Source organism: Lathamus discolor, chromosome Z (genome assembly GCF_037157495.1).
Source record: "Lathamus discolor isolate bLatDis1 chromosome Z, bLatDis1.hap1, whole genome shotgun sequence".
Taxonomy (NCBI): Eukaryota; Metazoa; Chordata; class Aves; order Psittaciformes; family Psittacidae; genus Lathamus; species Lathamus discolor.
This window is the reverse complement of record NC_088909.1, coordinates 110,316,312-110,344,070: the sequence shown is the minus strand read 5'-3', so window position 1 is coordinate 110,344,070 and position 27,759 is coordinate 110,316,312. Positions and strand designations below refer to the sequence as shown.

Here is a 27,759-nt window from a genome sequence, read left to right as displayed (position 1 = left end):
CTGTTTTTTGGGCACTGAGTGTAATGTCTGGCTGTGTTGGAGGAGCGGTACCCACGACATGGTCTCAGTCAAGGACACAGTCTCCTGGTGGGGTGGGGATGGAGAGCTGGAGGTGGCTTTCACGTGGCAGTACTGGACTACAGTTGTCTTGGATTGTCCCCACATGTCCTGCTAGGACCATGTGTCCTGTTCAGAGATGAGGTGGAGGTGCAGGAGGATCAGGTCGTGCTCCAGATCCATACAGACCTCAGCAGGAGGTAGATGTGCAAATACTGATGTGGCTCTCACCAGCCTTTCCCATGGTTCTAGAGCGCCTGTTTCTTCCCTAGCTGATGCCTGCTTTCACCATCATGTTCAGTGGTAAGAAATAGAACAACAAAGGAAAAGAAGGCCCAAGTGCTGCTCATCCAGCACTTGATTGGTGCCTTGTGTCACTGTGCTGTCCCCTCGCTTGACTTTATTGGTAAAAAATCACTTTTCTGCTGGGATAGACCATCAACATCTGCGCTACCATCTTGTAGTAGTGGTACCAACAAGGCATGGTTTGGCTGGAGGAAGACCTTTAACAGCACTAAGAAGCTCTTTTGGAAGTCGTATCTGCATGGGGTGAGAACATCTCCTCTTAGGGCTTGTGGAGAGCTGCCCTTGGGGTGTCTGCAGGGACTCTCCCACTCTGAATATTGCAGTTTTCTCCCCCAGATTCTGGTGTTGCAGAAATGCAGTTTGCTTTTCCTCTCCTGTCTGACTCTGACCATGGCAGCTGAAGTGCTGCTGGAGACACGTTGTTTGTGGCTAGATGGCTTTTAGGGGCCAAGGTCCCTGCATGAGGGACTCTCTTTTGAGCTGGACTGCCCTCGATTCTCCTGCAACACATCTTCTATGGCCCTTAGCATTATAAAGATCCTGTCCAGAGGGATAGGAAGATCATGGCTCTTCTCTGTAGACCCAGAAATTCCAGGTTTGAAATCTCTTGCTCTACTTCTGCATTATTTCTTTTTTCTTTTGCTTTCTAAAGCCTTTGTTTTCATTTGGACCTTGCTTCAGTGAGGTGATAACTTCTTCGTCCCGGTGCAGAGTGGTGAGATGGATGCTTATGCTTCATCCACCCTGCCGTGGAGGACGGAGGCAGGGCTCTTAAATAAAATACTTCCTTTTTAAATAAAAACAAAGAAAAAAGGAAGGCGGAAAACCCCAGGTGTCTCAACATGCAAATCTGGACTTTAGACAACACTGATGCCCAAGGTTAGGGCGCTGGTGCTTTGGGTGCAACTGGTGTCAGGACTGGCTGCGAGTTTCAGCCTTGCAGCACTGCTGTCACCCTGGGGTGATTCCTGCTGCCCGGCCCCTTGCCTGCTCGCTGTGGAACCTCGTGAGCTCTTGCCATGCCAAAACAAACTGCGTCGGGGCTGTCAGAGCTGATCTTCGTTCTCTTGTTCTCTGCCCTCCCCGCTGCTGTTCCGGTAAGTGATGGCTGTGCTTGCACCCGCTTCTTGGCGTGGAAGCATGGGGGCCATCGCTGTGATGCCAGATGGACACAAGAAGTGCTGCCTGGCTTAGAAACATGAAATACCCATTTGCTTGTCCATCAGAGTAGGCCTAAATCATCTTCAGGAGCAAAACTTGCTTGAATTTGCCTTTCAGCACCCGACACTCCATGCTGAAGGAGATGGGATGGACAAGGCTGTTTCAGGCTGTGCAGCCCCTTACAGTCCCCGAAGACTGAGCTGCAAGGAGGCTTTTCCTTCCCCAGCAATGCTGCACCAGCATTTGCATACAGAAGTCCACCAGCAGGCAGAAAACATGCTGATCTCGCACAAATGCAGCCTCTCTGGGGCCTTCTGCTTTGTCCAAGGAACAGTGTGGTATAGAAATCCATACTTTTTTAAAAAGAAAGTCTGTTCTCAGAAATAGAACATTCTATTTGGCAATGCCAGAAAGTCTGTACCTCCTCAGGTTTTCACTGTTTTTTTTACACGTATTTTTTTAATTTATTTTCTATTTTTTGACCAAAAAGGTCCTGTCCCCTGACAGTCTTTGCTCTGGTGCAAAGTTTGAGTGCTGGCAGGTCACATGAGGTGAATCAGCAGAATGCAAACCCAGCTGTTACTCGCTAAACTTTGCAACTCATCTGATTGTAGACCCGATAAGTGCTTCAGGAGCTCCAACTCTTTTCCTTTGAGGATGGGGCTCAGCTCCAGCCCCCGGGGCCCACCTGAGCGTCCTCCCAGGATCCATGCTCCAAAGTATGACAATTTTGAACCCTTTGGATATAAATCATGCTGAGCGATTACTTCCTGTTGTATCCCAATTCTAGGCGGAATTTTCTTTGTTGGGTAACAGGTTTACTGCTTTTTCATCCTTTTTAGTCACAGATGTCTCTGCTTTAATACTCAGTCACCTGCGAGGTATTACCCAAATTTAGGCTGCAACTAATCTGTGGCATGACGGCTTTTGGTGTATGAAGACCAGGCTAGATATTGTGACTGATACAAAAAATCCCTGGGACTTCAGTGTGCAGAAGTGTGTTTAGCTGTCGGATCACACAGCTCATAAGTTAGTGAGGCTTCGTCCTTTTAGCAGCTCTGGAAGCAGTTTCTTGTCTCCATGCGTTCAGTACTAAAGGCTGAACGTTTCTAAAGGAAAAACCTTCCAACAAACCAATTTAATTTTCCTCGGTAATATTGTGTGGACAATCTGTTGGCGACTGTTTTATCAGGAGTGCCATCTCTGGGGTTATGACCCTCTTTGATGTGGCTTATTCAGGGGAAAAATGGCATTACACACTACCTCAATCACTCAGATGTCAGAGAGGATATCTCGTTTGACTAATCGGGGGAAATTTAGGAAGATTTAGTAATGCCAGGAGACATGACCCACTTTCAGATAAATGCTTTTCAAACAATAGAGGTTGCACTGAGCTGTGGGGGAGGGAGAAACATTCACAGGGTAGAAATAATTAATAATTGTTTGTAATTATTAGATTTTATATTGCTGTGCTGACCTTCTCCCAGGTGCAGAATGCATTTGCTTCCTAATTCTGGTGTTCTGTTGCATCTTGTTTTTTGTTTTAGAAGAATAAAGTGCTGTCACTAGCTGGTTTTCAACGTATTTGTATTATCCAGAGATCTCTGGCTGCTGATACCTGTCACCTTTGGGATGCTCCATTAGGCACAGCGGGTGGTTGAAGGGTGTTGTGATGGTGTTGGGAGCTGTGGTCTGGTGTGATAATGGCTCTGGTCCAGCTGCTGGTGACCAGCGCAGGTTGGAGATGGGGAACCTGCTGTGGGAGTCTGCCTTGAGTGTCCTGGAAGGTGTCCACCCGATGAAATACATCTTAAGTACATGAAGACAGAAGAATATCAGTCTGTAATGCCAGGTTTCTGTGTTTTCTTCATACCACAAACCTTTTACGCAGTTCACCCTTATTCCTATGTCATTGTGGGGCTTCTGGCCAAAACAGCAACAGAAATCACAAAGGTGCAGCGCTATGAGATTGTAAAACTGTGAGAAAACCAAACCTGATGCTTACTTTTGTAGTATATAAATTTTATTCTTCAATGACAACAAAAGAGAGCATTCTTTAAGTACTAATTGCATAATTTTCAGTGCTGCAAGTTCTGTCAAGCAACTTGTTGTGACTGTTCCTTTGTGCAAGGTTTTATCATTGCAGCCGTATGAGCTGAGCAAAACCAACTTAGTCTGCTTAAAACTTCTTATAACCCTTTAGTAAAAGCACTTTTGTTATCATTCCAGAACATAGCAACAACAGTTTTGCCTTCATTTCTTATTGTCGCTAAACTTCTGGCAGTATCCTGGAATTGGCTGTGCTGATGTGAACGTCCAACATGATTGAGCAATGTTAGGGCCCACCTGGGAAATCAGAAGATGAAAAACTCCACTTTGAGATGCTCCTGGTTTCTGCAAGGGGTCCGAATTTTCAACCTCTTATTGTCATTTGGCAAAACAAACATGTATGTCAAAACAACCTTTTGAATGATCAAGCAGCTGTAGGTGTTTTTTAATGATCTGTTTTTCCCTGCAGCCACAGACTTCACCTCTGCTCTTCAACAGTAAAAAACCCTTTTTGTTCCCAAGTAGTTACCTAAATTCTGTTCTTTTAAGAGCCACATTATAACAAACTTCAAGCACAGAATAGAATCATAGAATAGTTAGGGTTGGAAAGGACCTTAAGGTCATCCAGTTCCAACCCCCCTGCCATGGGCAGGGACACCTCACACTAAACCATCTCACCCAAGGCTCTGTCCAACCTGACCTTGAACACCTCCAGGGATGGAGCATTCACAGCTTCCTTGGGCAACCCATTCCAGTGCCTCAGCACCTTAATGGTAAAGAACTTCTTCCTTATATCCAATCTAATCTTCGCCTGTTTTAGGTTTTAACCCGTTACCCCTTGTCCTATCACTACAGTCCCTAATGAAGAGTCCCTCTTTGCTAAGCAAGCTAGCATCTTCCTCAGGTTGAAGTCTCGCTTCTTCTGCCTTTAAGCTTCTAAGCCAGTGGGCTGACAGAATTTGGGCGCATCTTTGTTGATGAACGCTGCTTTTATATGCTGTTACAGTGATAGCTGGAAGATGCGTGGCCCTGGCTCTTGTCTAGTTAAATCCGTTCCCTTCACACATACTTCTGGGTGTTTGGTACATTGGTCACTGGGGTATTCGTGGGGGCTCTGAATTCCAAATTATCATTGTGTCCTGTGCAATGCTCCAGTGGAATTCCTGAAGCGCTAACAGAGGGTATTGAAGCCCTGATTGAAGTAGTTTGTGCTGCTGAGAGCATCTATGCTCTTTGCATGACTCAGGAGGGATGGTACCTGGTCGGGGAGGAAGGTGGTCTTACTGCTTCGGTAAGTACCAGGGATGCCTGCTCACCGTCACATGCCTGGGAAGCAGCTGGAAAGTTGGGAAGAGCTAAAATACACCTGGGAGCTGGACAAACCTGTCCTGCAGTCAGGCTGAACTTCAATATAGTTATTTTGTCTGGGAGGGAAGAGGCTGCTTTGGAAGGACTTGACTCCACTCCTCCTGCTCACGCAAAACACACGTAATTTAGCAAGTCAGGACAGAGCAAAATGTAGTGGCCAAGGCCTGAAGGAGCCAGCCCAGCAGCTGGACGTGCTGGAGACAAATGCAGATCTGAACCACAGCTCATAATTTGAAAGCTGAATAGCTTTTGAAACACCCTGAGAGATGGAAGAGGCCCTGGCTGTGTCTGCCTTACCTGCTTTAACCCCATAAACAGCACTGACCCTTGTCTCTTACAGGTTCTGTGTGTGATTTATGTTTGATTTAAAAGCTGACTGCTGCATTAACACAGTTGTCCAGTGCCCCTATTTCAGCCTTGGAGTAGTCTCTTGGGAGTCACAGTGCCCATCCAAGGGATTCATGTTGGATGGCTGAGTTGTATTAAGGGTGTTTAAGTTGTTTTATGGAAGCAGGCCAGTGAAAAAGGGAGTCTTGGCTTCATTCACCCTTTTAGTTTCAGGCAGAGCTTAAGAAAAGCTGAAGCCACCAGAGAAACATGTATAGATCTTCTGCTCTGGTACTAAACCTGCAGCGATGGAGCGGACAGGGCCTCCTTCATCCCATAAGCATTTGATTGCACTGAATGTGGGCAGCCAGAGCAAGTGTGAAAATGTGGCAGTAGCTTTTTTGCCACTAAACTGGCCATGATTACTTGTGGGGCTGAAGTGACACATGAAATCTTAAAGGGTCTCTTCAGGATCCAAGTTTTCCTTCAATAACCAAATGCTGCTGGTCCTGATGGCAATGTCCTACAGTTGCACGCTGGAGCAGTGTCCTACCCACCAGGCATGAGCCTCAGTGAGGCTTTTCTGGTCCATGAGGATGCTTTGAGCCCTCCAAATTAGAGCCCTGAGCTCTCATGTATGTAGTTGCTGACCTCTCTATGTGTTGCACATCCTTTCCACATGCTCATAAAACATCCCACTTTGGGCAATTTAAACAGTCTGTGAGGATTTCTCTTGCATATGATTTCTGTAGATTGGCCGTATGATGCTCGGGATAAGTTTACTGTAGTGATAAAACACACGTTAGGACTGGTAGCAACATCTAACTGCTAAAGTCTGTCTACCTACTGGAGGAGTCCCAATGTTTTATATCTTGCAATGGGGAGAGATTGGTGACTTGCTTTCTCTAGTGTCAGTGTAATACAAGATGTGGGCTTTCTCTCATGCATGCATATCCTGAAAGGAGTTCAGAAGCGTTGGAGAAGAGGGAAAATCCCAGCTCATGAGTTTTCCCAGCTGGTGTTTCTGTCTGGAAGCAGGCAGTGGGGATGCTGTTTTCTGGTTGCCTTTCAAGCGAAGCCCAGCCTTTTGACAATGCTTTGCTGGTAGTCAACAAAGGCATGAAACATCCTCTGAAAACAGGCTAAAATAGTGTTTAAACAGGTTAAACTGCTTTCCCATGAAAAGAGCTGTTGTGAAAACCAGTCCCTCGGGGTTCCTCACTGGGGCATCAGTGCTGGCAGCCAAAATGAGCTCAGTTTGTGGCCATGCTGTGCCCACTGGTGACAGCCACGTTGTCCCCTGCTCCTCGATGTGGCCACCAGTGCTATCATTGCAAACCTTGCGAAGATTTGGGCAGTGTTGTGTTTCATCTGAGGTGGTTTCTCCAAAATGCATTAGGCTGGAGCTCAGATCCACATTCCTATGGCTAGAAATGCCAGCAGTGAAGGGAGCATGGAAATACGGGCACTTCTGCACCACCTCTGTGGGGGGGTGTGACTGAAAGCATAAGGAAAATCACCAGGAACTGACCATCAGGGTATTGGGCTGGGCAGGTTTTGCTCTGCAGGGTTGGTTGGCCTCTGGTGCCGTTAATGCTGAGGACATCCTTTAGCTTTGCATTTGGAAGTGACCCTGTTTTGCAAATACAATATGGGGCGGACAGGGGAGGGGAAGGCAAATATTTGGATTTCTGCTGCTGAATTCGTCTTGCTGATGTTCTGATAGGACCTGTTCCTGTCACATTCTAGTCTCTGTGCCTACTGAAGTATTTCTGAGCTTGTTGTTGTTGATAAGACCCAGAGAGGGTCTTATCTCCAGTGTGGCTGGGAGTAGGGAGGCTGTGCTCTGACAGTGGATTTAATAGTGCTCTGATAATGGCTTGCCACCGTCCTTGCAGACAGAGCTGGCTTAGTGGGGAGCAGCAGAGTGAGAGTGCCAGAGGCAGAAGGAAAACTGAAAAGGTGTCAAAACCTGGTTGGTATTTGGTAGCCTGCTTTGCTGGTGGGTGAAGGAAGTGAAGAGGGTGGGCATGGTCTTAAGTGTGGAAAACACCTACATGCTTGACTTCAGCATGACTTCTCTGGTCAAAAATGAACCTCAGCGACTCTTATATTTATCAAGGCAGCGGTCTGAGGTTATTTTATTCCTTATCATGCCATACCAGAGTTGGCTATATCTTATTGAATTGTATTCCAGTAATTGTATTGTATTGTTGTTAATTGTTGTTGTTATTGTTGTATTCCAGTAATTGTATTGTTACCATAATTGTATTATGGTAACTTGAGACTTACATCTGATATTCTGAAATTTCTGGAAAAATGGGTCTCAGTGATACGCTTGTGGTTTTAGGGGTAAAAGGGAGTTGATCCCGGTGGAGGAGTTTGGGATGTGATGGTAACCCACTTTCATCTGTTAGCTAAGCCTTTGGGTAGCTGCAGTTGGGTTCCTGGTGCTCTCTCATGAGGCCACTGTCCCTGTGATTATCCCCAGGGATAATCTGCCCTCCTGAGGTGGCCTAGAAAGGTGAAAGCTTCGTTAATGGCTCTTCTAGTGTGGTCAATTTATGAAAGAACCACTCCAAGTTCTGATTCCTACTCATGTGGCTCCATTATCTATCTATGTATGTACCTATCTATCTAGCTATCTATTTATCTATACGTGTGTGTATGTATATACCTATTTCTCAGAATTTCTACCTGTGGACTGCCCTGAGTTTAGCTGAAATTCCACATTAAATGCCCATTGCTTTAATAAAGGCTCATAATTGTGCTCAGAGAGTAGTAACTCATGTTTCCTCAGCCACGACCTTTTCAGTTCTTCCAGTCAGTTTTGATGCATATGGAGAATAACTGATGTTCACGTTATGAATTTCAGTTTAGTCCTGTGGTCATGCTTGATGCTTTGTTCCTAATAAGCAGAAATCAGCTTCTTAGAAGGTTGGGTGGTTCAATAACGGTACAGAGTGCTTCTACAAGGAAGAGGTGCCAGCTTTTGTAGGTCTGAAAAACTGACTTGATTTGGAATAATAAATTAGGAAATCCCAAACTGGTTTGTGTTGGAGGTGACCTCAAATCTCATCCAGCTCCAACCCCTGCCACGGGCAGGGACCCCTTCCACTAGAGCAGCTTGCTCCAAGCCCCTGTGTCCAACCTGGCCTTGAGCACTGCCAGGGATGGGGCAGCCACAGCTTCTCTGGGCACCCTGTGCCAGCGCCTCAGCACCCTCACAGGGAAGAGCTTCTGCCTAAGAGCTCATCTCAGTCTCCCCTCGGGCAGGTTAAAGCCATTCCCCTTGGCCTGTCCCTACAGGCCCTTGTAAAATGCTTTTAAGTCTCCAAGTTGAAGGTTGAAATACCTTGAACCTTCACAGTCATGCTGTGAAGCAGGGCTCTGGGAGCTTTCACTCTTGGAATTCAGGTCTGTGGGTCACTTTTGGCTTGTGGATAACAGCATCAGCAGCAGCATCATCTTTTTAATCTAAATTACTATCTGACTGCAATTGTCCAAGAGTGGAGGCGTTGTTTGTACTTGGAAGAGCACTTTTTCCTGGTCACTCCAAAAGGACCTGGATTTAGTTTATTTATAGGCACAAAAGACATATCACACTTTAGGACCTGAGCTCCTAAGCTCAGGTGCTCCTGAACACCTCCCCGGTACTGCTGGGAAGCCTGTGGAGCTGTGGTCCCTTGTCCAGTGCCACCATGTGCTTGAGCCCTTGTCTTTCAAACACTGCCAATTCCCCTGCAAATGAGAGGTCATGCAAGGCCACCTCCTGCTCTGGCATTTTCTTAATGCCTCAAAGCTTGTGCAGTGTTTAGCACCAGGTACATGTGGGTACAGAGCTTTGGAGCTCAAGTTTTAGACAGTTGAAGAAAGCTCCTACTAAGGGATATACTCAAGAGGTTGCATAATGTGCAGAAAGAGCCATTACATCCTAGTGCATCATGATGCATGCCCTGACCGTTGCTTGAGGCTTTCTTTAGGTTAGAATGACCTCTTCTGTCTCAACTGTTGAACATCCATACTTACGCTGAGAGTTTCATGGAACAATGGAGCCTTCATACAACAAATCCAGATTTGGACAGGAGTGACATGACATGCACTTGAAGATGCTGGTGGGTGCCCACCAGCAACGGCTTAACAAGAAATAGCTGTGAACAGCATAACGTAGAGTTACATCTCTAATGTTGGTGTTGAGGGGTAGGTGGGTGACTGTGATCGTTTCTCTTGCTGCCGCTTGAGTTGATGGCCATTTGGCTCACACCAGCCTCTTTTCTCATTAGCTGATGGGGGAGCTGGTGTGGACGCACCACGCTGTGAAAGGCAACAGGATTTCAGGGTCTAATTGCTGTGAGCTTGAAATGTGTCTTAAGTGGCTGTTGTTGAGGAGGGGATGCTAAAGGCTCTGAAAATGTTTCTTGAAATATAAATTTCTCATTGCATGCCAGCTGTTAAGCAGAGAAGTCTCTGCTGATCTGCACATGAGGTTTAAAAAGGCTTCAGGGATTTGGGTGTTGTGGTGGTGGGGAGGATTGTGCCTTTTCCCCCACAACTGCCTGACTTCCCCCTGTATGTGTGCAGCCACAACACATGCTGAAATCTGGCATTTCCAGGAGTGACACATAGATCTGTGCTTCACAGGTTAGGTGGCTATAAACAATGGCCGTACACGGTGATCCAAACAGCAGTTATATTTTTTCTCTAACAAAGCACCTAACAATAACTTTTTGAGGGTTTTCGGCAATTTCTCCATAGTGTGGGGCCTTCTAGTCCAAGGGGGAGATGAAAGGGCAAGCAGCTGGAAGAAAACACAGCTATGAAGGGACATGTGTTGCTTCAGCATCTCTCTGTTTTTTGTAGATCACATTCTCTTCTGAGTAGGGTCCTAAATCCCTGCTGTGTGCATGGATGTGTGTGACCACTAATGCTTCTTGTAATGCATTTGAAGGTCCCGTGGACCAAATCCATGATGTGAGTGATGCTGTGGGTTGTCTGGAGCTTTGCCCATGGTGGTGGGCTGCACTAATTCAAGTGTCCTCATTCAGCCACCAGACCATGGGTTTTGCAGGAGCTCTGGTCTTGGGAATATTACTGAGAATATTACTAATATTCTAATATTACTAATATTTTATCAGAAAGGGCAGAAACTTTTGGGTTTGTGTGTTAGGAGCTAGGAACTGGCAGAACAGTTTGCAAAAGCTTCGCTTTCACAGCAAAATAAACGGGTAACATAATGTTTATTTAATTTAAGATTTTTCCCTTGATTTATTCATGTACCTAGTGAAGCATGAAGTCATTCCCTAGAGGAGAGAAAAACGTTGCAATGCAATTCTTGGTAGAGATGGATATAAGTTAAGGTTTTCCCTAATTTGAGTGAGCCACTCTCCATCTCTCATTGTTGTCTTCATGCACTCTTGAATCACTATAACTTGGGTGTGTTTTAAATTTTTTTTCTGCTTTTTTAATTAATAATCCTATTTATGTATATATATATATATTTGTTTTTTTTTTCTTCTCACTGTGGGTAGTGAGAGCAGGTTGAAGTAGTTTTGCTTGAAGCAGATTATAGTCCTTAAGCTGTGCTGGTGAGACCCAGTGGCTCCAAGGCAAGTGGCATCAGCAGAAGGGTGACCAGAAATGTATGTCCTTCCCAAAGGGAAACACATCCTTTGGTAGGAACTGAGTTTCTTGGTCTTGGAACAAAACCCCCTGGGCCTGAGCTGGGGGATGTGTTTTGGGATGGAAATCCTGTAGTTGGGATGATGTGATGCTGCTGGTAATGATAGAAGAGCCAGAGTTGAGACTTACTTGCATTAAGACTCTGCACCTGTGCCCAGAGGTAACTGCTTAGGAGGAATAAAGAAATGCTCTTGTAATGCAGGAAGCAGTGTTTAAATGAGTAAATACATCTCCTTGTATGGGTGTTGTCCTGTGTGTCAATCCTGTGTGTCAATCCAAGACACATACAACAGAATGGATGTACTTTGGGGATGGGAAAGGAAGAAGCAGCACAGGTGGCTGTGATAGCTTCTTTTCATTTAAGTTATTTTCTCCTTCTGCTCGGGATGTTTTCTATATGGGCACTCACTGGTTCATGAGAGCCGTTTGATCTGCATGGGAGTGTGTGTTTGTGTGCTGCTGAGGCATCCGCCCTTCCAACGCACAGGGGACGTTGCCAAGCCAGGGAAGAAATCCAAGCCAGAAGGCGAAGGGTAGAAAAGCTGCATTTGGTGGTGTGGTCATTTTTATGTTTATTTTATCCTTTTATTTGGAGTGGGGGCAGTTGCCTTCTTGCAGCCCTCAAGGGCAGCCTTCTGCATCTTGATATCCTTCACTGAGCCCTTCCTGCACAAAGCAAACAATGTTCTGTTAATGGCATCACTTCCCAAATCTTCTGCAATTCAAAATTCAGGGGTTGATGGAGACAACTTTTCCTGCATCCTTCTTTATTCAAGCTTTCATCTGCCTTACATTTATTAGAGGAAATTGTATATGGAATTTAAGGAATGGCTTTCCAGGGAGCTGCTGTGTGGTATAAATAAGAGGCTGCAGGATGTCAGTGCTGGAAAGCCCAAATGTCAGTATTTTAGCTGGACACTTGAAGCTATAAAGAAATACGAAGGAGAGCATAGCTGAGTGTCTAGCCATCCTGTGTCTTCTATTTTGGATATGAAAAAGGAACCTGCCTTTTGTCTGAGTTTCCTCAGAGGTGCATTTTGAACCAATTTCAGTTTACCAGTTGCAATACCTTGCTTGTTTTCTTTGTCTCACTGAGGAGAAGAGACCACATATATACACTAATGTAGAGTAACTCATCATACAAGTGAGCATCTGAGGTCTGGAGTACAGATGTCCTGGGAGAAGAAGAGCAGGGTACAAATCACATTCCCAAAGACCTGAAAATTACTGCAACAAAATGAAAATGCAAGTCCTTCCTTCCAGGAGACCCTTTCCCTGCCCTCTCTTTCCTAAGCAAATAGGGGTGTATGAATGTTTGTTCACTGCTTCAGATATTTTAATTAAATGTATTCATTCCAGCTTTGCATCTGGATCCCCGGTGCTGTTCTTCAGCTGTCTAATATCTCCTTGCTATCAAACTTTATTGCTGGGATTTTTTAATTATAACCAGTAAAACACTTCTTACTTAAAGCCTCAGTAATCAATTTGTTTTCCTTCAGTTGCTCAGCGATGAAAAGGATGTAGAGGTGGCCTGGGGGGTTTTACAGAACATCCTTCTGGTTAGCAAGTGCTGAAGAAATGCCTGGTACATAAAACTAGGGGTCAAAACCCCTTTGAATTAAGCATGCACAGAGTGATGCTCTGAGAGTGGTTTTTAATGCATGAGTTCTGGAGAGGTGAGGGATAACTGTACAGGTAGATTAATTCAATTACTTCTTTCTAATAAGGATGAAAATCCAGTCTGGTGGGGATGTTTCTCTGCAATTAAAGGTAGATTTTGATGGTGCTGTTTGGGCACAGCAGTGCCTGGTGGGGAGGATGGTTCAATGATCAAGCTGGGGGCGAGGTAGCATGTACCCCGAGTTTCAGAAGATGCTTGTGACACCATGAATGCCACTTGTGTTACTGCAGTAACAGCCTAGAGGCAGCCCCTGTTCTTACTGTCCCCTGTTGGAAGTCCTGGTGTCCCCTGGCTACATCCTGGGGCTGCCCAGAGGGGCTCCTCCCAGGAAATCATTTAATGGGAAATGGTCACTGCACTGGAGAATGAACATGCTCATGAGCTTCCCTAAAGCATCGTGAGGCTATGTTATACATAGAGGACTGTGAAAACCTGGGGGGAAAGCCTATTTTTAACTTCTTAATTAAAACTGAAAGGCCATTTTTAGCTACTTTATTAATAATCAAATATATATGGTGTATACTGAGCATGTTTCGGGTACACCTTATGTTCATCAAGGTGCTTACGTGGAGTTTGGGTGGAAAATGGGACTGCGGGGACAAGATTACACCACAACACTGCTCAAGGTTTTGATTAATTGAGAATTAGGTAAGAGAAGGGTAATTAATGCCAATCAAGAGGGATTTGCAGAAAGTAGTCTGGGAGGATTTAAGTTGCGGTGTGACAGGCTGTTTGATAAGCCATGCTATGGAGACACTTAACCCCTGCATGGGGTTTTGAATTAAAAAAGCAAAATCAAACCTGGGAAGCCCTAGCAACCTTTATTGGAATAAAAACCCTCATGGCTGTGTTAGGACCATGAGTCTCTTCTTGATTCCCCTTAGACACCAGGTCAGGGATTTTTTTTCTTGATCCTGGGCAACATTTAACGTTTGTTAATCAATGACTTGGAAGATGATGTAAGGAGCACTGGAAGGAGCTGGACCAGGTGAGTGGTGCTGGTGGTGGTCATGAGCATCCCATGGGTGCCTGGCAAAGGGGAGATGCTGGGGAAGGTGGTGTAGAGCCCCCTGCTCCCCACTGCTGCTGCCCTGATGCCCGCTGCTCTTCCAGGAGGAGCTGCAAGTCAAGTGCATCATGATCTGGGTTGGCTTTAGCACCAGACTGTTGTGCTTCTCCATGGACTCTGCAGTGGTTCAGGGAGTCTGCAGAGCATCCCCCTTTCTGGCAGCATGGCAGAGACTGGATGGTGATGGTGAGCATCTTGCAGGGTTCATCCAGGCCTGATAGAAGAGAACCTCGGTGCTCTCTGTGGCTCACTAGGTTAGTGATCCTGTATTCATGGTTCTTTATCGGACAGGACATGTGGAGAGGTGTCCCACTCAGCAGACTGGTGCCTGCATCTCTTGGTGCAGCTCTCTAATGATGGTGAATATCACATTTTGAAGGGGCTTTGCCAGTGTTTGTACCAAATCCTCCAGTGGAGCATGTGCTTTAAATCCAGGTTTAGACACCTAAAGGGGCAGCCCTGCCTTGTTACCCCATGGTTTGATCAGCCTCCTGGCTGCACCCTTGCAGCAGACAGCAGCCTGCCTGTCCCACTGCCAGCTCTCAGCCTTTAGTGGTGCTGCTTCAGAGCAACCGAAGGCAAAGGGCTCCTGTGCTCAGACTGGTGATGCACATCCCCTGCAGGTGAAGTCTTGTTGACCGTGTTAGAGAGGTTTGGTTCTGTTCTTTCTTAGAGTAGAGAAGCAAAGCACAAGTACAAGAACTATTGTACAGCCCAGAGCAAATCCTGGTCTTGCAGCCCACGATGGGATCGCTCCCCAGCCCAGGAGGGACTCCTTTTCCCCCCAGGTTAAAACCAAGCTGTTTGTTCACCCTCTCCCAATCCACCTGGGGCTGTACCTGGTCTTGCAGCATCTAATGACTTATTGCAAGAGGGATTTTGCATTTCAGCCAATTGCTGCAGTGAGAGCAGGGCTGCGTGTCCGCCAGAGACCTTGGTGCTGAACTCGTCAGTCTTAATTAAGCCTTCAGTAACGAGTGCTGCTGAAACGCCACGGAAGAAATGGTAGGGGAGAGGATGGGAAGACAAAGCTGGCTGTTAGTTACACGTAAGAATATTGATTACTCCTGGAAATCATGTTTAATTAAAGTGAAGCCTCCGAGCCTGCCCTCAGTGTTTCTATCCTGGTGTGGGGTTTGCCTGCAGCCACGCTCTGCTCAGTGCCAGTTTTACCACCGCTGTTGGTGAAATGGAGCTGGTGCAATGATGAACTGAAGCCTTTTAAATGCCCCTTCATTAGCAATGCTGGTAATGAGCTGGTGGATAAATGCTGCAGATGCTGCTTGTCCAAGCTGCTGAGTCCTGCTCAGCTGCTGTGACACTTTATGCAAATCACCATCTGAGTTAATTTGGGCAGGGGAATAAAATTCAGCAAAGAGAAATTTAGTGCTGGTGGGAGGCGCGGGGCCATCCATCAGTGTGACAGCCCTTTGGGAGGGAAGGACAATATCCCTGTACCTACAGGGCATCAGCAAAGCATGTGCGTTGCTAGCTCAGATCCAGTGACCTGGGATGGACAGAGATGCTCCGCAAGTTCAGGAGCTCTGCCTTGATTGGGACATGGTCTGGGTGTGCATTTATGTGCTTTCCCTGTGTCCACCTCCATGCTGGTGGCATGAGGAGGATGAGGAATATGAGGCACAGTATTGATCAGGCTCATCTGCCTTTGCTTAGCTCTTTGGGTTGGTGAGTTATCAGCCCTGGGAAACTCACAAGTTGCTTGTTCTCATGTTGAGGAGTTAAAGATGCTTCTGCTGCATGCTGCTGTCCTTACCTTTGCATTTAACACTCAGCAAGTTAACATTTGCATTCTGTAGCTCAAAATGGTGGTTTTTGTGTGGGTGCTTTTTGTTTTGTTGTTGTTGTTGTTGGTTTTGTTTTTTTTTTTTAAGTAGTAAAACACAGGATTATTTTTCTTGCCTTACCCCTTGAGCATGATGTTGGTGTACTGGGTGTCCCTTGCTATGTGTTGAAATATTGGCTGGTCATGACCTCTCCTTTCAGCTTTTTTGTTTGTTTGTTTTTGTGGTTTTTTTATGGTGAGGAAGAAGTGGATCTCTTCCTATTACAGGTTCTTGATGTCAGTGGATGCTCTCTGGCCAGGCAGGGGATGCTGAGCTCCTGCATGGCATCGCAGCATCAGGTAGCAGCATCCCTGTCTGCTCTGTACCAAGCAGTGAAACCCTCTGTCATCCCCCCATGACCCTTGTGAGGGTTTGCCAGCTGGTGGTACTCAGCAGCAAACAGAGAAGCCAGCCTGGAGCGAGATGCAGGCATCAGCCTGTCCTGGAGTCACAGCATGGCTTGGGAAGCAATGACCTAAATATGGGCTTTGCTTGTCTGCTGGGAAGGGGAGAAATCACTCCTGAGATGAAAATCTCATTTGGAGGCTGGGAAAAGGAGGATTATGATCTGCTCTCTGCCCTGATAGTCAATATTGTAAATAATAATAGCAAAGCTGTTTTTATAACTTAAAAGAGAGGTCCCTGAACAGGGCAAATGCCCTCTCTGCTGCCAGAGCACCTCATCTGTGCCTCACTGCGTCATGAGCAAAGCAGATTTTGGTCCTGAGTCACTGCCAAGTGGGGCAGAAAGTGTTTTTGAGGCTGCAAGGCACCCAGGAGAGCCTTGGATCTGGTTCCTTTCCATGCTCTCCTGCTCATGGCACACGTTGAGTGGCTTTCCCCAACACCGACAAGCAGGGTGGTTTGCACAAGCAATTTTAGCCCAGCTAAATAACTCCATAAATAACTGCCTGTTAATGACAGGGGATGTGGGATCCTGCTGCAGTGGGAATATTACCAGTGGATGTGCAAAAACACTCGTGGTGGTCACCCCAGTTCAGCCCAGGACTGCAGACGCAGTGCAAATTAATGAGGAGAAACTCGTTTGCTGTAGTGCAGAGCTGGGAGGGGATGCTGTTAACATGCACAGTGGCTGCAAGGAGAATCCTCTGGGGATTTTTGCAGCAGGAGCCTCTTCAAATTAACTCTGTGGGGTAATTTTTAACAGTGGTTTAAGGGAAATAAGAAAGATGGCATCAAACCCTGAGTTGTGCTGGTATGGACCACTTTTAATTTAAGGTAGAGTTTGTATTTTGCTCTTTTTGCTTGGGAAAAACAAAGTTCTGGGAAACTTTAAATGTAGTGATAGATGGCTTGTGGGAGCTGAAGGGCAGTTATCGGACTGTTTCAAAGTGAGCTGCTTAAGCATTCACATGCTGTATGTATAAATGTAAACATTCTTGGGGAAGCACGGACTGCTATTTATTCTTTCATATGTGTTTTTGTCCTCTTCAAGAGTATCAAGTAATACTGAACCATGTTATTTCTTTGTACAGTATGGAATGAAGTTGCAATAAGCCTGCAGCAAAGTGGGGAAAAGAGCAGGTTTTTTTGTCCCAATTTGCTTGTTCTTAGTTGACATTTGTGTGTTCACCTTTGTTTTTCTAAGCTGGACACCACTGTCTCTGCTTTCTGCTACAGTCCTTTTGTAAGTCTTTTCTTAATCTGTGTGGAAGTACCTTGGTTGTGAGACACCATGTCTTCATTACTGGGATGGACTCTTCATTAGGGACTGTAGTGATATGACAAGGGGTAATGGGTTAAAACTTAAACAGGGGAAGTTTAGATTGGATATAAGGAAGAAGTTCTTTACCATTAGGGTGGTGAGGCACTGGAATGGGTTGCCCAGGGAGGTTGTGAGTGCTCCATCCCTGGCAGTGTTCAAGGCCAGGTTGGAAGAAGCCTTGTGTGGGATGGTTTAGTGAGAGGTGTCCCTGCCCATGGCGGGGGGGTTGGAACTGGATGATCTTGAGGTCCTTTCCAACCCTAACTATTCTATGATTCTTCCATGATTCTACTGAAATCATAACTGCTTGGTGGTTGGTACTATTGTATTGCTAGCATTATGGGCTTTCTGCTGTGCCCTCCTTCTGGTTGCAGTTCTGTTGGAAGGATGCCCCTGGAAAGGTGCCATTAGCTCAGGAGCAATGAAAACTTCCCAGGGTCAGCTGTGAGTATTGCCATTCCTGAAATAACTCTGGAGATTAAAACACAATAATAATAAAGATGGATTTGCTGACTTCCAGCTTGCCACAAATACTTGCAATCACCAAACACACAGACTAGACTGAAATAGCTCATTTTTAAGCATTTTTTTCTGAATTTAATGGACAGTTATACACTTTATTTAATGTCCACACAGAGTACACAGAGGTGTAACTCTTTCTGTGCAGACCAGCATCCCTTCCTGCTGCGATGGAGCATCCTCTAAGCACATCGCCTGGAGTTTGCTGGGGGTGCCTTTGGCTGTCACCGAGGGCTTTCAAACAGCAAAACAAAACCTGCCTCTTCTAATTTAATGTTGGTTTTAATCTGCATCCACAGTGGCAGCCTGCTAAAATCTAAATCAAATCAGGAGGTGCAGATTGAATTTATTAAGCTTCTGCTTAAGCTGGGTGGAATAATGCAAGAGGCTTTGAGAGCACCGAATTGCTTTGGTTTTATTGGGAACCTTGTTTAAAACAAACAAAACAAAACAAAACGGATCATATTTTTTTTCTGGAGCATGTGGAGCTATTTCTGATTTACGCTAACACATCATTCAAAGGCGTCCTTGAGGATTAAAGAAATGTTTTTCTTTACACCCTCTTGGATGGAGACGTGTTGGGAGGTTAAGTGGTCTGCCCAGGGTTGTGTCTCCTTATAATTCTCCAGTCCCAGTGTTTTGACATAGACATGTCTGCCCTTTCCCTTTATAACAAGCTCCTCCAGAAGATCAACAGGTTAAAGCTAACGAAGCCAGGACCTGGCCTAGAACAGGGAATAATTATGCTAGAGGTGAGATTCTGGAAGTAAAGGTTCACAGAGATGCCCACCCCCTGCCCAAGTGGGTACCTGTCTGGGGGCATGGTTTTGGTGACCTGGTGGTTGTCATCTATAGAAGCTTAACTGGCAAACATACAGCATGTGAAGCCGCTTTGCAGGTTTCAGAAGTTGGAGATGGGGAAGGCAGGTGACATGAGCATGGTCCTCTAGTGTTCCCCCAGCATGTGCTGCCTCCAAGCCTCATTGGGCTTTAATTAAAGCTGACTTTGTAAAGATCTAAGAATGGCAAAGTGCTTTTATTTTGTCGCTGTGTGGTTTGACATATTTGGGATTTATGGGTGAAAGGGAAGGTTGAATGCAAGTTTGTGTAGCAGCCTGCCCTGCCTGGAGGGCTGAGCGCTGGCATTCTCTGCTGGAGTGCAGCAAGGAGGTGAGGGTGGTGAAAATACACAATAGAAAAGGTGATCCCCTCTTTGGATATGTCTGTGCATGCATGCATGCACGAGACGACAGCATTATAAATGCTTGGGGAAATGCATTCATAACAGCCTATTCTAACAGCCTGCAGCTATTTAGCAGGATGGGAAAAGCTCGATGTAGAGAGTGCTTAAGAAGGGATTTAATTCGGGATCTCCCAGCCAGGGAACAAGCTATTCCCAGGGCTCCTGAGACCTTGCAAACACCTTGACTTATTGCCTTCTACACTACATGATCCCTTATACATGTTGTGTATACACAGTGTCTTGGAAAATCAGTTATATCATGCAAATTGTCTTGTTTTTGTTGTCAGGGTGGCTGGTGGGACGTGAATCTTCCATCACCAGGTCGTAAATTCATCCCTGGATGTTGGATGCTGAGAGTTTCTACCCTTCCACACTGCTGAGCCACTGGGAGGGATGATGGTAGAGCGGTAGATGTAGTTTTTCTTGATTTCAGTAAGGCATTTGATACTGTCTCCCACAGCATCCTCGTAGATAAGCTAAAGAAGTGTGGGCTTGACGATCAAGTAGTGAGGTGGATCGAGAACTGGTTGAAAGGAAGAAGGCAGAGAGTTGTGGTCAATGGCGCAGAATCTAGCTGGAGGTCTGTGACTAGTGGAGTTCCTCAGGGGTCGGTGCTGGGACCGGTGCTGTTTAATATTTTCATCAATGACCTGGATGAGGGAACTGAGTGCACCCTCAGCAAGTTTGCTGATGACACAAAACTGGGAGGAGTGGCTGACACACCAGAGGACTGTGCTGCCATTCAGCGAGACCTGGACAGGCTGGAGAGTTGGGCGGGGAGAAACTTGATGAAATTTAACAAGGGCAAGTGTAGAGTCTTGCATCTGGGGAAGAACAACCCCATGTACCAGTACAGGTTGGGGGTTGACCTGCTGGAAAGTAGTGAAGGGGAAGGGGACCTGGGGGTCCTGGTGGATAGGAGGATGACCATGAGCCAGCAATGTGCTCTTGTGGCCAAGAAGGCAAATGGCATCTTAGGGTGCATTAGAAAGGGAGTGGTTAGTAGGTCAAGAGAGGTTCTCCTCCCCCTCTACTCAGCCTTGGTGAGGCCGCATCTGGAATATTGCGTCCAGTTCTGGGCCCCTCTGTTCAAGAAGGACAGGGAATTGCTTGAAGGAGTCCAGCGCAGAGCCACAAAGATGATTAAGGGAGTGGAACATCTCCCTTATGAGGAGAGGCTGAGGGAGCTGGGTCTCTTTAGCTTGCAAAAGAGGAGACTGAGGGGTGACCTCATCAATGTTTACAAATATGTGAAGGGTAGGTGTCAGGATGATGGAGCTAGGCTTTTTTCAGTGATATCCAGTGATAGGACAAGGGGCAATGGGTGTAAACTGGGACATAGGAAGTTCCACGTTAACATCAGGAAGAACTTCTTTACTGTAAGAGTGACAGAGCACTGGAACAGGTTGCCCAGGGGGGTTGTGGAGTCTCCTACACTGGAGATATTCAAGGCCCGCCTGGACAAGTTCCTCTGTGATGTACTGTAGGTTACCCTGCTCTTGCAGGGGGGTTGGACTAGATGACCTTTTGAGGTCCCTTCCAACCCTTGGGATTCTGTGATTCTGTGAACCTTGCATCATGCCTGGGTGTTGAGCAGCTCCTGGCTGTGGTTGGTGATGAGTTGCTGAGAGGGGCTGATGTGACCTCTTACTGCTGCTGGAGGTGCACCCAGATTTCAACCACCAAAGCATGAGCAAGCACCACCATGGTTTTGGGGTTGCTTTAGGGTCAGTGAGCCCCTCTTCCCATCCATCTGTCCTTACAGGTCCATGTCTCAGCCCAGCCCATTGTGCAGGTGGAGGATTTGCAGGATTCCAGCCACCTCTTGTTTTTGAGGCTGCCTTGAGCTGGGTACATCCTGATCCCTGGCTATTTCAGGCATTTCTAGAGCATATTTGATCTCTTTCTGCCACAGAGAGCTGGCACTGGATGAAACCATGGTGGTGGGGATGAAAAGGCAGGCAAGGCACTCTGCAGGAGGGGTGAGAGCCTCAGCAATGGTTTGAAAAGCCCTTCCCATCGTGTTGGAGAGGGAGAAACTGGGCTGAGGTGCAGGAGGTGAGGAAGGCTGGTGTGTCCCCATCTTGCCTACTGCACCTAGTCCTTCTTTCATGGTCCAGCTAAAGCTGGGTTCCTGGCTGTGCTGCAGCGATGTTTCACCTCTTGCAATACTGCCTTGGTTGGAGTGGACAGCGGAGATTAGGCTGGGGTCCCAGACTTGTCCCTTCCCTATGGCAGCTTCCTTTCTTTGTGGCAGGGAAAGCACTGAAGGCTCGTGAGGAGCTAGAGGTGCTGGGAAAAGTCTACTTATTTATTTCATTTTTTCCCCTCCCAGATAAAACTGCTGTTCTGGCAATACATTTGTGTAGCTCTATTTAACATCTAAAGGTTCTCGCTGCTGTAGCTATTGAGCAGCTCTATAAATAATTACACAAGATACATATAAAAATCTATTACTCTTCAGCTGCAAAGAAGGCTGCTAGACAGTTGCTGCTCCTTTAACTCTTGAATTGCTGTGAATGTTATTTGGCGATTGTGTGCTGGAGGTTTGGCTTTAAGATGAAAGCCAAAACCTTCTTTGGTTCTGCGGTGCTGGTGTCACTTGGATTTGCTGGGATTTTCCCCAACCCCTTGTGTTTTGTGTAAGAATGAGTTTATATAGCTCTGATTGCAATGGATAGGAAGAGCTGGGGGAAGACTAGTGAAGGGGACACAGATGTGATGAGGAATGGCTGAGGAACATGGGGGGTTCAGTCTGGAGAACAGAAGGCTCAGGGGGGACCTGATGGCTCCCTACAAGTGCCTGACAGGAGGATGGAGCCAGGAGGGGCTGGGCTCTGCTCCCAAGGAACAAGGGATGGGACAAGAGGAACCAGCCTCAAGCTGCACCAGGGTAGGTTTAGATGGAGCTGAGGAACAATTCCTGCCCCAGAGGGTGCTCAGGCATTGGAACAGGCTGCCCAGGGCAGGGCTGCAGGCACCGTCCCTGCAAGGGTTCACACAGCATGGAGACGAGGCCTCAGTGCCGTGGATCAGTGGTGGCCTTGGCAGTGCTGGGGTAAGGGTTGGACTTGATCTTGAAGGTCTTTTCCAACCTGGTTGATTCTGTGAGTCTATGACATGTCCCCCCAAAATGCCAGTAAGTGATTGTAGAAGGATTCCCGTTGACTCTGTGCTGTCTGGCTGAGTCCAGCATCAGGCTGGCTTTACGAGTCTGTGTCCAGCAACAAAAGGTGGCTCGCTGCAGAGATGGAGCAATTTTAGGTTCCTTGCTCTTGGGACCTTGCCAAGGTAGCCCCATGAGTAGGGAAACGGGTACCTGCTCTGGCCAAAAGAAAAGTGGATGTGGAGAGTGAGGGAAACCCATGCATGGAAGCTGCAGTGTTACTGCTGGTTTTGCAGTGCCTTTGTCCCAGTTCCTGAGAGCATGCACTGAGGTCTCAGCACAGCAGCAGTTACTTGCTCAGCACGGGGGGGATGCTTTTACACAGCCTGAGCAAAGTGTTTATCTCTGCATCATAAAAGCAATTAAATCTCATTAGCAGGAGGTGCTGTGGCTTTGGGTAATGCCACCATCTCATTACACGTGAGTGGTGCTGCTTGCTCTTGGATTTCAACCTTTTGTGGACACTTTGACAGGGTCATACTGGTCTGCCTTTGGGATTTACCCTTAGAAGAACAAGGGTGTCCCTAACTTTGGAGATGTTAATAACATTAAATGTTGCATCTAAGCATTTTTCTGGAGCCTTAAAGCCTGTTTGCCTCCAACCGAAGTAGCTGGCTTTGGTGTTTTCTGTGTGCTTTAGCCCCATGGCAGTGGGTTTGGTTTAGGACATGCTATGTGGGGAGAAACCTGACGTCGTCTTGATCAAAAGAAATATGTTTTGGTGTACAGTCTGCTGGGGGAGAATTGCATTATTTCATAAAAGCTTCTGGAAGGCTGTCTTTTTCCCAGGGAAATTAAATTCCATGTTTTGCCTTGAGACTCTGCCCTGCTTCATTAGATTGGTAACAAGCCAGTGTACACCCTGCCTGATTGAAAATCAGACTTCTGGTCTATAATTTACCGCAAAACCTAAAATTAGAAGAGTTTTTTTTTTTACTGAAATAAATGGTTTAGCTGCGCTGATTTTACACTGAGTGCGGAATTGTATCCATGGTGAATTAATTTATTTCTGATTTAATATCCTGAGCTTTCCTTATGTTTAAACTTTTTCTTTCTCTCTCTCTCTTTTTTGGTTTTTTTTTTTTTTTTTTTTTTTACATATTTTTCTTCTCCCTTCATTCTACAGTACACAAGGGTTTGGATTCCTGACCCTGATGAGGTTTGGAGATCGGCAGAAGTTATCAAGGATTACAAAGAGGGAGATAAAAGCCTGCATCTGAAACTTGAAGATGAAACTGTAAGCTTTTGAATGTCATTTTATACTTTTCAGAAATGTAAAGCTTTGAATTAACGTGTGAAGAAGCCTCAGCCATCTCATATTTTTAGGAAGTATTTTAACGTGTTCTATTGCCTTAGCACTTCCAGCTTTTCCTTGCCCGCTCCCTCCCCAGGCACTTGCGTTAGAGTGGGTTGTGAGAAAAGCCCTTGACCTCTCTCATCTCATTTCATCCCTTGGCAAAGTTGTAATAGTCTGTGATATCAGAATGATTTCTTTAATAGCAGCAGTGTGTTAGAAATATCAGTTTATGCTTTTTGCTGCTGAGCAAACTGGGAAGAGAGAGACTGGTGGAATCTACTCAAGTTTGGCCACCAATGGAAAAATCACTTAGAGCATAGAAGTGACTTCTGTGCAACAGCTTTCTCCATGCCTTAGTTTTTCTCTTTAAGTATAATCTTCCATAAAACCCCTTTTCCTCCATTTTTTATTTTAAATAAAAAAGCTCTAAAAGACAAAAATGAGAAACTCTGCATAGGACTATGAGTCACTGCCCCTTGCTTTTTTGTGGTTTCCCTGCCCAGTAGCCCTGTGCCTGGACCTCCTGGATTCACCATCCTGTATCTAACAGTCCGTATTCCAAGTCATATCAATCGTTATTTGCGTGTATTTTTTTTCTCTAATGACATGATGCTTCGTGCTCATAGACTCATAGACCGGTTTGGGTTGGAAGGGACCTTCAAAGCTCATCCAGTCCAACCCCACCTGCAATGAGCAGTGACTTCTTCCACTAGATCAGGTTGCCCAGAAACACATCCAGCCGGGCCTTGAATATCTGCAGGGATGACACATCTATCACCTCTCTGGGCAACCTCATGATGCAAGGATGTTGCACAAGATAGGCATGCTTCCACCATTCCACCATGCAGCAGCTTATCGCTGCTTCCCAGTGACATTGGGTGCCATAGGGATGACTGCAGGTTTATTACATGATTTTTCTCTTGTTCCTGTGACAAGAAGATATAAAACTTGGGAGAAACCAAGCAGCAATGCTCAAGTTTTTGCAAGAAACTGGTGATGGGTATGAAAAGCAATACAGGCTTCAGCTTCAGGCATGTTTTTTGAGCAGTGCTAATGGTGTCCTTTTTGGGGTGCCTGAGTGAAGGTGGGTGCCCATCTCATCCACAGCAGCTCCTTCATACTGCTTTTTGTGCTCAGGCTGCCAAAGTACATTTGCACATAACGCTGAGCGCTGCGACCTCCACCCTTCTGCTTGAGCTCTTCAGCAGTTTTAGTTCTGGGGTTGGGGTGGGAGAGGGTTTTTCCTTTCTTTCTGATCTTTAATCTGGATGTTTCTCTGGAACCAGAGGGTCTAAGAAGTCCTGCAAGGTCTAGCCTTTTTGTACAGGGTCAGCAACATTAAAGCACAAGGAGATTAAAGGATTACTAGGTGTTGGTAGCTTAATAAGCATGTCACTGTCATGGCAAAACACAAGAACATCTCACTTTGAGGTTGTGCAAGAGTAGCCGCTGCTCAGTGAGGGTGCTCCCAGAGACCCCTGTTTGACGATTTGCTGTATTAAACCTTGCCTGGTCCCAAGTCATGTTAGGCTGAAAAGCTTTAGTGAAGGGGAACAGCACATGTGTGCATCGGAGATCCTGAGCATACGTACCTTTGGGGCATTTGAAGCTGTTGAAAGCCTTTTGTTCCTGACAGCCAACATGCATTACCCGACTGTTTAGTGCTTCTCTTTTGTCCTTGTGCTTAAAGTGAATTTTCATGGATTTTGTGGTTTCTGGCTGCACTTTGTATGCAAGTGTACTCCCTTTGAATGAAGAGCTGATTTTTTTAATATCACAAGGGATCCCTTGTGTATTTGCCATTAAGATGTGATACTGAGTGCAGACTCTTGAAAATTATCATTGGCAATGTGGAATTGGAGTATAAAACAAGCCTGAGGTTGTCAGATGTGCTGCAGGAGCCTGTCATTGTGTACTTTGGGTCAGCTTTTCTTGTGCTGTTTGCACAGGCAGTAAGTAACCCAGTGCCAAAGCAATGGTAGTGGTGCCTTTTCGATCCTTCTGCTGGGATCTGAGTGTCAGGACCCCTTCCAGAAGCACCCTATGCAAAGTAAGATCACAACAGTTTTGTTTCCTCCACTGTAAAGGAAGGAAATTACACTTTTTCTCTTTATTAGGTGTCTGCTTCATTTAGGGATGAGTCAAAAGTAATTAGTATATGGGCAGCTGTATATTTCAACAGCATAAGCTGGCTCTTGACATACTGAAGCAGCAGGGGCTCCTCGCTTCTCCATGTCCTTCTCTGCCTGAAAGGGTATAAGGTTTTAAGTTTAAAAGCAACCTGAATTAAAGATTAGCTGAGAAATCTCTCTGATGGGGAGAATATGGTCTGGTTTGAAATAAGGCTACTTTTCAAAGAGCATGAAGATGCTTAGATCAGATGAAGCTGTGGTTTTCTGTATGGTACCTGCTACTGGTCAGAGCTGGCTCAAGGCAATTTGGCTAAACGTAATTTGATCCAAGGCTGGCATGAAAACAACCCTGGTGTGCTCAGGTTGGTGCTTATCCACCATCAGTGTCCATCAGGACCATCTTTTGAACAGCTCAAAGGCATTTACCAGAAAGGTGGATGACCTGTCACCTGGTCGTGCGCCATCCACATCTCTATAGGATGTAGCACAAAGGGGCTTTCATTTCCTTTAGAGCAAGATGTGTGTGTATTTTGTAGTGTCAGGATGGAGTTATGCTTGGATAAGTTGTAAGACCTTAAAGGAGCTGCTGGTTTTAGTATTCTCATGTTCTTTGTGTGTGTCTCTTCAGCTCTACGAATATCCCATTGACCTGCAAGGAAATGAATTGCCTTTCCTGCGCAATCCAGATATCCTTGTGGGAGAGAATGACCTGACTGCCCTGAGCTACCTGCACGAGCCTGCAGTGCTCCACAACCTCAAAGTCAGGTTCGTCGAGTCCAACCACATCTACACATACTGTGGTGAGTGTCCAGGCCATACATTCAGCTCCTGCAATGCAACGGGTTAGAATACGTCCATATAGAAACCCTCTGAGACCCACAACCGAGAGGCTGTGGCGTGAGGAAGGTCCAGGGCTGTGAATCTGGGGTGGGTGGAAAACACGAGTGTGTGTCAATAGGCTTTAGGTTGCAAAACCAGAGGTTGTTTTTGAGGGTTGGTGCACTGGGAACTTCCCGAGCTCATGGTCCATGTATCTCTTGGTGGGAATGTCTTGTCAGATGAGTTTGAGGCCAACTTTGCATGTGCTTGGCAGTCTGAGGGGTAAAAAATAGGATCTAGCAAACCACTGAAGAGCAGCAGCATGCCAGAAAGATGCGGCCCAACTGAGAAGCGTCTATGGTGGGTTTTCCTTCCAAAACACTGCAAAAAATCCCTTGCTGCACTGTTATTTCCTTCCTATTCTTGATGACTTTGGGGGACATCTAACTCAATGCAAAGCAGAAGGAGGGTATGTGAATGCTCCACCGCTGGTGGTGTTCAGGACTGGGTTGGACAGAGCCTTGGGTGACATGATTTGGTGTGGGGGACCCTGCCCATGGCAGGGGGGTTGGAGCTGGGTGATCTTGAGGTCCTTTCCAACCGTGACTATTCTATAATTCTACGTGTGTACTTCTCAGGGAGGGTGGCCTGCCAAAGCCATTCAAGACAGCACTTACCTGTGAATGGATGGCAACAAGTTGCAACCTAAAAAAAGAAAAGGAAGGAGACAATTCAGCCATTTTTATTTAGTTATGTTGGAGAATATTGAATGTTGAACTCTCTTAATAGCAGTGAAAGTGATTTTGCTAGCAGTGGTGCAGACTAATGATTCTCTAAATGGTGAGTTGCAAGGTATCAGCAAAATGCATGGGACTATTTGTGTGGTTAAGGCTGCTATGGGTATGATCAAGTGTTCCAATTTAGGGTGCTTGAGGAAATGCGTGGCAGGAGGAGGTGAGCCTTAAAGTAGTGCTCTTGAAATACATGGCCTCAGTGGCTGGCAGTAGTGGTGTGTACTTTAAATATTTAATGGTGTGTAATGTTAGACTGCTGTCATAACTTGCAGACTTTTGCAGCTGCACACGTGTTCCCAGTCAGCTGCAAACCTGCTGTCATCCAAAATCAGTCAGGTTTCATTAGTGCAGCTCATTGTGAGGGCTCCTGGTAACCTTGAACACAGCATCGTGATAATCAAGATACATGGGTTTAGGCTTAGCCATTTGGGCTTAGCAGGTGTAGGTTTAGCTGCAAAGCTCTGTGTGGGTGCTACATACATTGTGCTTTGCTTATGAAGTAGTTGAGGAGAGAAGAGTGCT

The 27,759-nt window shown here is 46.1% G+C and overlaps 1 protein-coding gene and 1 long non-coding RNA gene across 4 annotated transcripts in view; both read left to right on the top strand.

Moving 5' to 3' along the window:
- MYO5B (myosin VB) overlaps positions 1-27,759 on the top strand; it is a 157,490-nt gene that overhangs the window by 7,810 nt on the left and 121,921 nt on the right. For all 3 annotated transcript variants that reach the window (XM_065663542.1, XM_065663541.1, XM_065663543.1), the window contains exons 2-3: positions 23,322-23,432; positions 26,253-26,424. In XM_065663542.1, the coding sequence (XP_065519614.1) occupies positions 23,322-23,432; positions 26,253-26,424 (283 nt within the window). The remainder of the gene's footprint in view (positions 1-23,321; positions 23,433-26,252; positions 26,425-27,759) is intronic.
- Positions 2,157-4,001, top strand: LOC136006092 (uncharacterized). The gene is made up of 2 exons (XR_010608965.1): positions 2,157-2,243; positions 3,754-4,001. It is a non-coding gene; the product is annotated as an uncharacterized LOC136006092 (long non-coding RNA).